At 41.1% G+C, this 14,468-nt stretch overlaps 1 protein-coding gene across 12 annotated transcripts in view; it reads right to left on the reverse strand.

The window, feature by feature from the left end:
• Positions 1 to 14,468, reverse strand: part of LOC131102953 (SRC kinase signaling inhibitor 1-like) — a 104,165-nt gene that overhangs the window by 25,431 nt on the left and 64,266 nt on the right. For 11 of the 12 annotated variants that reach the window (XM_058048676.1, XM_058048679.1, XM_058048678.1 and 8 more), the window contains 4 exons: positions 11,176 to 11,202; positions 4,596 to 4,791; positions 4,256 to 4,267; positions 2,732 to 3,027 (listed from right to left, as the gene is read on the reverse strand). In XM_058048676.1, coding sequence (XP_057904659.1) covers positions 2,732 to 3,027; positions 4,256 to 4,267; positions 4,596 to 4,791; positions 11,176 to 11,202 — 531 coding nt within the window. The remainder of the gene's footprint in view (positions 1 to 2,731; positions 3,028 to 4,255; positions 4,268 to 4,595; positions 4,792 to 11,175; positions 11,203 to 14,468) is intronic. The other variant, XM_058048672.1, reaches the window with a different exon arrangement.

Below are 14,468 nucleotides of genomic sequence, written 5' to 3' on the forward strand. Positions count from 1 at the left end.
ATTTCCTTGAATTTTGGGATGTTAGCTACATATTGGATGTAAAAGTGGATACGATTGTTGAGTAGTAGTAAGGAATAAGGAATAGATTTCCATTTCCTACACTCCTGAAACCGTCGGCGGCACGGTGGATGAGTGGTTAACATGTTCACGGCCTCACAGCCAACAGATCGTGGGTTCGGGCACCTTTGTTTTTTCTTTCTTTGAGCATTTTATCTATTTGATACGCTGATGGCAGCACGGCGGTCTAGTGGTTAGCACGCAGACCTCACAGCTAGGAGACCAGGGTTCAATTCCACATCTCTGTGTGGAGTTTGCATGTTCTCCCCGTGCATGCGTGGGTTTTCTCCGGGTACTCCGGTTTCCTCCCACATTCCAAAAACATGCTAGGTTAATTAGCGACTCCAAATTGTCCATAGGTATGAATGTGAGTGTGAATGGTTGTTTGTCTATATGTGCCCTGTGATAGGCTGGGATAGGCTCCAGCACCCCCGCGACCCCCGTGAGGAAAAAATGAGTAGAAAATGAATGAATGAATGAATGAATGAATGATACGCTGATGTTTTTTGTGCAGACAGCATGGGTTTGATTCCCACCAAGGCAGTGGTACTCAATTATTTTTTGCCATGCCCCCCGGGGCCGAAATGTTTTGCCCCGGTTTGAATATCTATTTATCAGTACTGTACAGACCGAAACCGAAAGTGAAACTATAAAAATGCAACAAAATGGAGAACTGTGATGCATTCAAGAGTTAAATTGCATGTTCACGTTGACACGTTTGTATTAACGGTTCAGCTTTACTGGACATAAAATGAAAAGGGAAATCAAACTGCGGTTACGGTGCGCCGTTCCGGCTCCACGGTAGTGTCTAGCGATGTTGATTCCTCCTTTGCTAAAACTCAAACCAGAAAAAAAAAATGTCGATTTCCTGCTTTGTGTGTCCCCGCCATGTCCATTTACCACTTGTTTGTGTTCTGTACAATACCCTGCCATCATGCTTTCTGTTTCTGTGTGCACAGCTAATGACGCTTGCATTCACAAGGCGCGGCTAAGCGGGCGTTTTTTTGTTGGAAATAATTATTACCAAAAAAAAAAAAAAATCTGTCTCCCTGAGGCCTTTCTTGATCATCGCTGAAGCAGAAATGTAAAAATGTGCTCGTTTGACGTCGCAACATTGTCCTCTGGTGTGTGTGTGTGTGTGTGTGTGTGTGGCAACAGATGGCGTAGTGAAGATAAGAAAAATACATTTCCAGGAGGAATACCTGTTAAATGGTATCCGCTGTAACAGCCTGTCAAACTTACCATTGAAAACACACACAAGACAAGAAAACACTATTAGCTCGCTAAGGATGCTCATTAGTTCTGCATTCTTGCAACAGGAAGCGACGCCGTTCGCTACATTACCCGTGATGCGATTTCCCGGGAATTTGGTGTTAACGTCGAGAGACAAAATGTTTGACGAAAGATATGAAATGAAAATTATAAACGCTGGTTAAAACATGTCAGAATATCATACCGATCCCTAGAGTGTGTTCAAATACGCCCTCTAGTGGCTGTGAGCAGCATAGGGGATCGGATTAATGTAAAGTTTGGATTCATTTATTCATTCATTTTCTACCGCTTTTCCTCACGAGGGTCGCGGGGGGTGCTGGAGCCTATCCCGGCTGTCTTCGGGCGACGGCCAATCACAGGGCACATATAGACAAACAACCATTCACACTCACATTCATACCTATGGACAATTTGGAGTCGCTAATTAACCTAGCATGTTTTTGGAATGTGGGAACATGCAAACACCACACAGAGATGGCCGAGGGTGGAATTGAACCCTGGTCTCCTAGCTGTGAGACCCTGTGATCTGCGCGCTAACCACTAGACCGCCGTGCAGCCGGTAATGTTACGATAATAAAACTAAATAAAGGAAATAAAAATAAATAATGGCAGCACGGTGGTCGAGTGGTTAGAGCGCAGACCTCACAGCTAGGAGACCAGGGTTCAATTCCACCCTCGGTCATCTCTGTGTGGAGTTTGCATGTTCTCCCCGTGCATGCGTGGGTTTTCTCCGGTTTCCTCCCACACGCCAAAAAAACATGCTAGGTTAATTAGCGACTCCAAATTGTCCATAGGTATGAATGTGAGTGTGAATGGTTGTTTGTCTATATGTTCCCTGTGATTGGCTGGCCACCAGTCCAGGGTGTACCCCTGCCTCTCGCCTGAAGACAGCTGGGATAGGCTCCAGCACACCGGCAACCCTCGTGAGGATAAGCGGTAGAAAATGAATGAATATTTAAGCATTATTAGAGCCCTCTAGACACAAAATAACACCCCTATATTGACTTTTAAACTCTTATTACCCAAATTTGTAAATGAAAGGAAATAAAACATTTTAGGGGCTGCACGGTGTACGAGTGGTTAGCACACAGGCTGCACAAATAGGAGACCCAAGTTCAATTCCACCCTCGGCCATCTCTGTGTGGAGTTTCCAGGTTCTCCTCGTGCATGTGTGGGTTTTCCACGGGTACTCCGATTTCCTCCCACATTCCAAAAAAAACATGCTAGGTTAATTAGCGACTCCAAATTGTCCATAGGTATGAATGTGAGTGTGAATGGTTGTTTGTCTATATGTGCCCTGTGATTGGCTGGCCACCAGTCCAACCCAAAGACAGCTGGGATAGGCTCCAGCACCCCCGCGACCCTCGTAATGAATGAATGAGAAATAAATAATGATAAGAACCCGCAGGTCTCCGTTGGCCAGGTGTGCGGCGGCCGGGTAGGAGGCGTAGATGGGCTCCTTGCGGTAGATCTTGATGACGCTGCGGTCCTGGATGTCACGCACGTCCTCCAGCTCGTAGAAGACGTTCCGTGCCTCGTCCTTGATCAGGATGGCCGTGTTGGGTGACTTGAGCATACCCGCCGTCAGTTTCTGGGGGAACATGTGCACGATGAGGGCGTGCAGCGTGTCCAGGCTGCTCAGCTCGTGGGTGATGTGCACGCGGCGCGTCTCGTCCCCATATTGCAGGAACAGCACGCCTAAAAAAACACAAACACGATTACGTTTGTATCACCACAAATATACACAAACACTGAAATTGTCACTGGACGCTTTTTCCAAATGTGTAAGAAATACATTAATTAGATGACAAACGGGTCAAGTGGTTAGCGCGCTGTCTCACACCCTGACACCCGGATTCGATTCCACCTTCGGCTATCTCTGTGTGGAGTTTGCATGTTCTCCCCGTGCATGCGTACATCCGGTTTCCTCCCACATTCCAAAAAAACATGCTAGGCTAATTAGTGACTCCAAATTGTCCATAGGTATGAATGTGAGTGTGAATGGTTGTTTGTCTATATGTGCCCTGTGATTGGCTGGCCACCAGTCCAGGGTGTACCCCGCGCCTCTCGCCCGAAGACAGCTGGGATAGGCTCCAGCACCCCCTGTGACCCTCATGAGGATAAGCGGTAGAAAATTAATGAGTCTAAAGGTGACTATAGGGGTGTTATTTCATGTCTAGAGGGCTCTAATAGTGTTAAAAGCCATATTTAGGAGGTCGTAAACACATTTCCGATGCTCTAACTAGTAAAATATTCCATTTATAAATAAGGAATCCTACGGCAGACGAGTGGTTAACGCGTAGGCCTCACAGCTAGGAGACCTGAGTTCAATGCTCGTGCTCTCCGGGGACTCCGGTTTCCTCCCACATTCCAAAAAACATGCTAGGTTAATTGAATAAATGAATGAATGAATAATAGTAATGTTTTAAGTTATGTTTGTGTTTTTTTGAGATGTTACTACAGTAGGGTACCGGTGATGGCAAACTATGTAAAATATGATGATGACCATAGAACAGGAAGTGGATGAGGGACAGTAGAGTAAGGCTTCCTCCCTCGCTGACATTTGTTGTGGCTTATCAAATAGTGAGTAGACAGTATATTGTTTATATTTTCAACACCTTATCGGTGTATTATATATATGTATACGTATATCTATGTGAGCGGCGCTCTAATTCCCATTAATCACGCTGGGAATAAAATCCTAATGTTTAAAAAAATTCACTTGAGGAATCTAGTCGATACCTACCTTGCAAATGTAGGGTTTTATTAGTTAGAATATGATACAGACATGAAAAAATAGTTTTACTTATACGTCACGTCATCATATATTATATATTCATACAGTATGTGCATCATCGAAGCGTGAATATGTAAACACTGGATGGAAAAACCTTGATTGGACAAATGTGTCTGACGCCTGACTAACCTGCAAATTCATCTTGGTAGAGAGCGCGGTCCAAACACAAAGAACACACAAAGCAAAAGAAAAGACCAGTCGTTAAAAAACATGTTAGAGACAAGACAAGTTAGTATAAACATGGAGAGCATGGATAGGTACTAGATAGGACTGGCCACTTTGGTCTTAATAGTCATCAGAATGTCGATAATATTTCTTTAAAAATGATATTAGAGTGATTTTTTGGGTGTGGACCCGCCTCACATTATTGAAATATAACATTGGGAGAAAAAAAAAATAGAAATTATAAAAAAAAAAATACATATCTAATATAATTAAAAATTAAGAATAATTAATGCTAAGTGCTCACCTGGAGAGCGTAGCTTATTCTGGCTGGCAGAACGTGACAGCGGGAGGCTCTGACGGAATCGGTTCATCCGGTTGAACCCGATGGGAACGTCGGCTTCGGACATGGTCTCCAGGGACTCGGCGGAGGCAAAGGAGAGCTTGGTGGCCTGGTCGGCAAGCCCGGACTGGGTGGACTGGGAATGACGAGGGCTGCGGCTCTGTAAGACATAAGGACATAACACAAACATGCCGAGTCATGCTTAAGCTCTGCTTCTTTCTACTGCTTATCGGGGATGCTAAAAACAAATAAAACCACACAAAATGGCGGCAAGTCGTAAAATGTGTTTTGGGGCTTTGCATAAAGTTGTGTCATGTTTGCCGGACTTTGCACACCTCCCCTCGCGCCCTTATCCAAACTCCAAACCCCCGAGCTGCCATAAACTTTAAATGAGCACTTTTGGGGGGGGCAAGCTCATACAAATCCTCCGCGCTGGCTCTGTGGATTCAGCCGAATGGACCGTCTGTCTGATCCTCTGGCACTCGGGCTCAGAGTGCTGCGGTAATGAGCTCCCACAATGCCTCGGTGCTGGTTGTTTTTTCGCGTGGTGGACCGGGATGCACACTTGACACCAGGCAGTGGAGGTGCTGCTCTTGTTACTCAACTATTAACATTTCTACACTGTTGGGACTTGACTTCCTTCCCTGGAGAATTCATTCATGGGAGATGTATTTCATTCTGTTCCACTCCATTGTTGTGTGGAGCCATGTTGGTGGGGAGGTATTGGGTTGCGTTACTGGGTTCTGAGGACGCACAGGATATGACATTCAAAAAAATAAAAAAAAAAACCAAATAAGACACCGGGATATAACTTTCCCACTTTTGGACAGATTGGAGAGATTTTTGTTGTAAAAAAAAAAAAAAAAAAAAAAAAAGAAAAAGAAAAAGAAAAAGAAAAAAAAATCAATAAAAAATATGAAATTATTTAGGGGGTCTTAAAGGTCCGAAGCCCCCCTAAGACCCCCCAACTACTAGAAGGCTAGTATTAGCCTGCTTTTGCCCTATTATATGACATTTGTCAGAGATTTTTGTTGTAAAAAAAAAGAAAAAAATAATTAAAAAATATTTTTTTTAATAAATAATACATTTTAAAAAAATTAAAAAGAAAAAAAAATCTATAAAAAATATGAACTTATTTAGGGGGGCTTAAAGGTCTGAAGTCCCCCTAAAACCCCCCTACTACTAGTAGGCTAATATTAGCCTGCTTATTGGCTTGCTTATTAGCCTGCTTTTGCCCTATTATGACATTTGTCTGAGATTTTTTTGTTAAAAAAATCAATAAAAAATATCAAATTATTTAGGGGGGCTTAAGAACATTTTGTGAGTCAGAAGCCCCCCTAAAAAACCCCTACTACAAGTAGGCTAGTATTAGCCTGCTTATTGGCTTGCTTATTAGCCTGCTTTTGCCTTATTATATGAAATTTTTTTTGTTAAAAAAAAAATCAATAAAAAATATAAAATTATTTAGGGGGGCTTAAGAACATTTTATGGGTCTGAAGTCCCCCTAAAACCCCCTACTACTAGTAGGCTAGTATTAGCCTGTTTTTGCACTATTATATAAAATTTGTCAGAGGTTTTTTGTAAAAAAAAAAAAAAAAAATCAATAAAAAATATAAAATTATTTAGGGGGGCTGAAGTCCCCCTAAAATAGACCTAATGACACCACTGGCGTATACATAACATATATGTAGATCCTACATAGTGTGTCAGCCAGCATGAATAAAAAAGTGCCTTTGCCTTAAGGGAGCCAATAAAATGTTTCTTCTTCACTTAATTCCCCCTAAACGTTGAAACTAGCTTGAAGTCACATTACTGTTTATTAGCCCGCCATGAATCCATCAGCAGTGTTTTGCATCAAAGGAAGTCCGCTACATTATTCATCATTTGTGCCTAAAGCTATCACTGACTTGATACCGCTCTCTATATGGGTCTGCCTTCTGCCACCGTCATGCATTATTCACACACACACACACACACACACACACACACACACACACACACACACACACACACACACACACACACACACACACACACACACACACACGAGGGTCGTGTGATAGCGGTCACTTTGTAAACATGTGGAGGAACACCCGTTTGGACCGATAAGCCTGTGTGTGTTCCTACGGGGGTGACGACCATGCTGTGTTTGTGTCGTACATTGATTAACTGCAATGATTATTTAAAACTCGGGTTCTTTAACATAATTAAAAAAAAACATATTTGGTATAAATGATAAATAGAAAATGATAGAATGTAACATATGAATGCCGCTGTCATATGATTGCCATCTTTGTTTTTATCGTGTAACATTCATTGAAAACCCAAAATCCCCATGTCAATGTTACACTGCTGTTTTTGAGGATCAAGTCCAAAAACCCACCAGTTGACAATGACGCTATAGAGCAGGGGTCCCCAACTGCCGGGCCGGGGACCGGTACCGTTCCGCATTTGCTACCGGGCCGGACTGAAATAATAAATAATTTATCAATGACTCATTTTTATTTTTTAATTTAATTTAATTTAATTTAATTTATTAACTGTCTCCCATCACACCTAGTATGGGACGCTATAGAGCAGGGGTCCCCAACCGCCAGGCCGGGGACCGGCACTGGTCCGTATGTGCTACCGGGCCGGACAGAAATAATAAATAATTTATTAACGACTCATTTTTATTTTTAAATTAAATTAAATTAAATTAAATTAAATTAAACTTTAAATTTAAAAATTAACTGTCTCCCATCACACCTATGGGATGATCAGGGGTCCACAACCACCAGGCTGGGCACCGGTACTGGTCCGCATTTGCTACCGGGCCGGACAGAAATAATAAATAATTTATTAACGACTCATTTTTAATGAGTCGTAATTTAATTAAATTAAATTAAATTAAATTTAACTTATTAACTGTCTCCCATCACACCTATGGGACGCTATAGAGCAGGGGTCCCCAACCGCCAGGCTGGGGACCGGTACTGGTCCGCATTTGCTACCGGGCCGGACAGAAATAATAAATAATTTATTTATTTAATTTTTTAAATGAGTCATAATTTAATTTAATTTAATTTAATTTAATTTAATTTAATTTAATTTAATTTAATTTAATTTAATTTAATCTCTCCCATCACACCTATGGGAAAAGGTTGGGGACCCCTGCTATAGAGGACCCTTGACTGCTGTTTTTATGGCCGTACGGCAAAAACGCCAGCTTCATCCTGCCATATAGAGGATCTTTGATTAGTGTTTTGGTAGTCGATCAACAAAGATCCCGTATATGGCAAGATAAAGTTAGCATTTTGTCAAATCGGGCCTTAAAAACAGCAGTCAAAGATCAGTAACGCTCCTTGCCCACCTTCATTATTCGACTCTCTAATGTCCCCCCCCCACTGAGGCCAATCTTCTGCCTGGATACACAACCCCCCCGACACAATATACCCCAGTGGACTACAGTGGCTCTCTATTAGCAGAAGCAAATTGCAGCGATGGCATCAAATAGCCGTGGAATGTGTTTATTTTCTTCTACCTGTGCATCGCCCCTGTGCCCACAAGCTCAAACTATTACTATGAAGAGCCATTATATAAACATTTGCACTTGTGCTTTATTTTTCTTGCCGGCGGAGAAGATCTTGGGAGTCGGGCTTTAAAGCGCTTTAGTGTGAAATGAGGTGTCAGCCATGTTGAAGGAGGAGAAATAAGCTTAACGTATACTCTCTCTTTAAACGCCAGGAACACTTGAGGACACCATGTGGCAAACAAATTAAGATTTTCTGAGAATGCGATGACCTGAATCATGTCTTGGATATGCTGTCATATTGACTTAGTCCAGCTGGGGATATCCCATAATGCATTGTTTGTTTACATTTAGATGCTGTGTTATCCATACTGTACATCAACAGCAGAATGGAAGCTAACTTGGTTACAGCAGTGCTTTTCAAAATGTGTGTGTGTGTGTGTGGGGGGGGGGGGGGGGGGGGGGGGGGCTTTATTGGAAGATCGGGGGGGGGGGGGGGCGCTGAAACCCACTACAGTGAAATGGATGACAATTTGAGTGGAAAAAATATCAGTAAAAGTTAGTTCAATCTTTGTGTTTGTTACTACAGTAACTGGTGATGGCAAACTATGTAAAATATGATGATGACCATAGAACAGGAAGTGGATGAGGGACTGTAGAGTAAGACTTCCTCCCTCGCTGACATTTGTTGTGGCTTATCAAATAGCGTGTAGACAGTTTATTGTTTATATTTTCAACACTTTATCGATGTATTTTATATATATATATATATTGATCGGTGAACTTAAACGTTGCTTAAGACGGTTTTAATGATGGCCACAGTTTGCTTATTTGTCTTGTAAATTGTTGCCATAATAAACAAAGTTGGAATCTAATTGCTGGAGCTAAATCACGCAGAACGATAAAGGCAAAGGTTATCATTTAACTTGCGAGCGGCGCTCTAATTCCCATCAATCACGCCGGGAATAAAAATCCTCCGAGTGATAGATAAACTGCCGCGCCTCCCACTACGGGTCAAGGAACACGGCTATTGATATTCAGTGACATTTCCACCCTGTCACGCTGAGAGCCGAGCTGGAATGGAGGGGGAAAAATACACCGCAGATAAGCATGAGGACTTTTTTTTTTTTTTACTTTCAATGCACTCTCACACATCGATAGTTGCATTGTTTAGCACGACCCCCTCCCTGACGACTTCCGTGACGGACAACAGTCCGCGGGAGACCGACTTGAAGTGATCTATACGTCTTAACGCTGCTTATTTCTCCTCCGTCACAACATAGCACATCAGGGGAAGTCACGTTTTTACCAAATATTACCAAGGGGGGGGGTTGACGGGGTTGATCATAAATCCTCTAAGAATAGTCGACGGCAGATTAAACGGAGCAAGGGAAGTTTAAGCTGTTGTCAACCCTGACATGGCCGCCTCCATAACCCTCTAAACACACACACACACACACACACACACACACACTGTATATATGCATGCAGGAGCCTTGACAGTTGACCAGACAGACAGATTGGAGGTCACACTGTCGTGTTTCCATCACGCTCAAAGGTCGTCAAAACGACATGACTTCATGATGCATTTAAAATAAACCGGGAAAAAAAATGTTCTAAAAGTAATATATGTCCCTGGAGCCCGTTGGTGAGCACATCTCCCTTACCTGTTTGCATCATTTTCGAGAGAAGATGTGCTCAGCTTTTCAGTTTTTTGCCCCGTGTATTATGTCCGCCATGCTTCTCTACACGTCTTAAAATAGCTGTGGCAACTATTAATCAGTTCGCTACAGACAGAGTTTGATCTTTGTTTTTACTTCTTTTTACTGTTTGAATGGGAGTGTAACGTTAGCGCTGTAGCGTCACGTAGCTATGCTAATGTTGCTGTTTTTGTCCTCCGTGTTACGTTGCTGTAATTTTTAGGCCTGTATTTTTAGAACTAAAAAAAATGTTTAGGCCCAAAAAAAAATGTCATATTTTTTATTGATTTTTTAAATTTATTTATGGATTTTTTTTTTTTACAAAAAAATCTCTGACAAATTTCATATAATAAGGCAAAAGCAGGCTAATAAGCAAGCTAATAAGCAAGCTAATACTAGCCTACTACTACTACTACTACTACTACTACTAGTAGTACTACTACTACTAGTAGTACTACTACTACTACTAGTAGTAGTAGGCTAATAAGCAAGCTAATAAGCAAGCTAATACTAGCCTACTACTACTACTACTAGTAGTACTACTACTACTACTAGTAGTAGTAGGCTAATAAGCAAGCTAATACTAGCCTACTACTACTACTAGTAGTAGTAGTAGTAGTAGGCTAGTATTAGCCTACTAATACTACTACTATTACTACTACTAGTAGTAGTACTACTACTAGTAGTAGTATTAGTAGTACTAGTAGTATTAGTAGTAGTAGTAGTAGTAGGCTAGTATTAGCTTGCTTATTAGCTTGCTTATTAGCTTATTAGCATTAGTATTAGTAGTAATACTACTAATAGTATTAGTAGTAGTAGGCTAGTATTAGCCTACTAATACTACTACTATTACTACAAGTTGTAGTAGTAGTACTATTAATAGTAGTAGTAGTAGGCTAGTAGGCTAGTATTAGCTTATTAGCCTGCTTATTGGCTAATACTAATAAGCCAATACTAATACTAATAATACTTATTAATACTAATAAGCCACTAGTAGTAGTAGTAGTAGTAATAATCAGAAGAAGAATGATGATAGTAATAATAATAGGCTAATTAATAATATAATCATCATTCAATAATTCAATTCAATTCAATTCAATAATCATTATTATATAATTGATCACTGAGCTTGAGCAGCAGTTTTGCAGTGTACATTATGTGTACTTTTACTTTTAATGGTGGCCTAAAACAATTGAGTATCTCTACTAAATCTGTCCAAAAGTGGGAAAGTTATATCCCGGTTCTTGTTTGTTTTTTTTTTTGGATATTTTGATTTTTTGGAATATTTACTACATTCATTCATATTTTATATTCTATGACATGCAGTACTCACCTTAAAGCTCCAGTAGTTGGGTTGTTGCTGTGAGATTTCCAGTGGTAAACATAAGAAGAAGAGAGGAAGTGTTGGTTAGTATTCAGTATACGAGCGTTGAAGTGCATCCTATACAAAAAACGCCATCTTTTCCTCAACCCTGGCTACGCGGCTCATTAATATTCTTGACAGACACCATTTTGCTTGCATCCGTTCGGCAGTATGTGTCATTTATGCACTCCAACTTCCTGTCTCGCTGCCATGCATGAAGTGGGGCGCACAAGAGGAACTAAGGGTCTCGGGAGGTAAGCTCCCGCCATTAAAATGGAAGTCAGAACCAGGTTCCACTCGCCCCGGAAATACCTCCATATGATAAATTCAAGAAAAAAAAAAAAAAAGAGTGGGCAGTGTTCATGAATTTTAATGTTAAATCCCAACATTTATTCTAGTGATTATTCTTATCTGCGGGCGCTTCTCAGTAATCATTCAGCCTCACCGGGTATTAATATCTCCTGACGCAGAAGTGAATTATGAATTGAAAAAAATTGACTTTTTATGGTTTGTCTGTCATTTTGAAGCAACATTAACATTAACATCCGTTTCATGTTACATAACAATATACAGTATGATTGGAATGTCTATGAGTATTACTATGAGCAGCAGTAAGAGTACTATTACACAAAACGTTACTGCATTGTAATATTTAACATTATGAGTGGTGGAAGATTGGTCCACTTTATGAAATAATACGACAAAGGATTCTAAAGATGAATACGGTGTTTATTGGGCCTGTGGTAGGAAATAAACAACTTAATTTTTTAATTTTTTTTCCCTTTTTTTTGTTAATTTTTTTAAACAAAAAATGACATATTGAATGTTATTTGTTGACAGATATACTGTACATAGGTTGTTCTTATGGGATACATTATTTTTATATGTACCATAAAGTTGCTAAAATAATCCAAAACAAGTGACTACTATAAAAAACATTAATATTCGACAAATTACTGTATTTTCCGGAGTATAAATCATACTTTTTTCCATAGGTTGGCTGTTCCTGCAACTTATAAATGAAAAAACTATTTATGTTACATAAACACTGGACAACTGTAGTAGTAAGTACCGTATACTGTTGTGTAGTTGTGTAGCGCCACCCGTAGCTGTGTAGCGCCACCCTTAGTTGTGTAGCGCCACCCATAACTGTGTAGCGCCACCCATAGCTGTGTAGCACCACCCCACCCGTAGCTGTGTAGCGCCACCCATAGCTGTGTAGAGCCACCCATAACTGTGTAGCGCCACCCATAACTGTGTAGCGCCACCCATAACTGTGTAGCGCCACCCATAGCTGTGTAGCACCACCCCACCCATAGCTGTGTAGCGCCACCCATAGCTGTGTAGCGCCACCCATAGTTGTGTAGCGCCATCCATGGGTGTGTAGCGCCACCCATCGGTGTGTAGCGCCACCCCACCCATCGGTGTGTAGCGCCACCCCACCCATAGCTGTGTAGCGCCACCCATAATTGTGTAGCGCCACCCATAGTTGTGTAGCGCCACCCATAGTTGTGTAGCGCCACCCATAGTTGTGTAGCGCCATCCATAGGTGTGTAGCGCCACCCATAGCTGTGTAGCGCCACCCATAGCTGTGTACCGCCACCTATAGCTGTGTAGCGCCACCCTTAGTTGTGTAACGCCACCTACAATTGTGTAGGACCACCCATAGTTGTGTAGCGCCACCCATCGGTGTGTAGCGCCACCATAATTGTGTAGGGCCACCCATAGTCGTGTAGCGCCACCCATCGGTGTGTAGCCCCACCCATAGTCGTGTAGCCCCACCCATAGTCGTGTAGCTAAACTAAATTATTTGGACGTCTCGGTTATCTTCTTTTTGCACTTTTATGATAAAATTAACAAAACGTCTGTACAGTTAGTACATCTTAAATGATGTGGACAGTTTGGAACCCATATTAATGACTAACTTCTGCTTCTTCCTACTCCTTTTCAGACATCTTCAAGTGTTATTTTTCAATATTGTGTATTTTGGACTGCTTAACTGATTCTGTACTCTTGCTGCTCTGCAATGCAAATTTCCCCACTGAGGGACAAATAAAGGCATATCTTATCTTATTTCATTTACAGAATATGCTAAGGGACTGAAAACGGCTCCCGGACTCCACTTTAGAGACCCCTGCCTTGAGGAAACAATAACAAAAAGCATGATATAGAGCAGGGGTGGGCAAACTTTTTGACTCGCGGGCCGCATTGATATGACAAAATTTACGGGGGCGGGGGGCAGACTATATATTTTACACGTAACAGTCCACCTGGTATTATTGTATCTGTAAAATTGTCATGCAATCTGCTATTATTATTTATTATTTTATATTTATATTCAAATATTTTAAAAATAATAAAATATTATAATTACAATAAAATTAAAATAATAATTATTATATTATTATTATGTAAAATATGCAAATATAACAATATTACATATAATTAATATAATAATTAGCATTAATATAATAATTATAATAATCATAATAGTTCTAATAATATTATAATAATCTAATAATAATAATAATTATTATTATTATGTGCTTGTGTCCCTTTTTTCAGGAGCACTTTGTAAACAACAGACCATGTCAAAAAACGAAATTGATAAAACCATCAAAAGGTTGGCTCAGGCCATGATGCCAGGTTGTATGTTGAGTTTAAATGAAATACTTTGGAAAGATTGGGCGGGCCGTATTCAAACACTTGGCGGGCCGGATGTGGCCCCCGGGCCGTAGTTTGCCCACCCCTGATATAGAGTATTTAGCGCAGTTAAATATTGCGTAAGCTTCCGACAGATATGATAGCAGACATGATCTACATACAACAATAACAAAACATAATCCAACAAGTGTCAGCAGGATTCAGTGCTACTCCATCATAAATATTTACTCTTGTCTTGCTCAGACAACTTTATTGACTTTACTTTGTGGCACACAGACAAACAAGTGTCATGGCTTCTCTTCTCCGTCATTGTCAAGCCGACACACCTCCATTCTTTACGGCGCCATGGTGCAGCCGCAAGAATAATTATTGACCTATGGAGTCTCCACTCGGAGGGACATTTTGGAGGAAAAAGCGACACTGGTGGAAACATCTGCCCACACTCACAGGCACCCATGCATGCATGCATGCAAGGCACAGAGCTGAGCTTTACCTGACCGGCATGTAAAGCAGGCTCCACTCACTACTTCGATGCACCCTTCCTCCACTCATGTCGTCATCCCCAAACAGCCCCCCTTCACACCTCCCAGCCTCAGCAC

Source organism: Doryrhamphus excisus, chromosome 15, assembly GCF_030265055.1.
Source record: "Doryrhamphus excisus isolate RoL2022-K1 chromosome 15, RoL_Dexc_1.0, whole genome shotgun sequence".
Lineage (NCBI taxonomy): Eukaryota > Metazoa > Chordata > Actinopteri > Syngnathiformes > Syngnathidae > Doryrhamphus > Doryrhamphus excisus.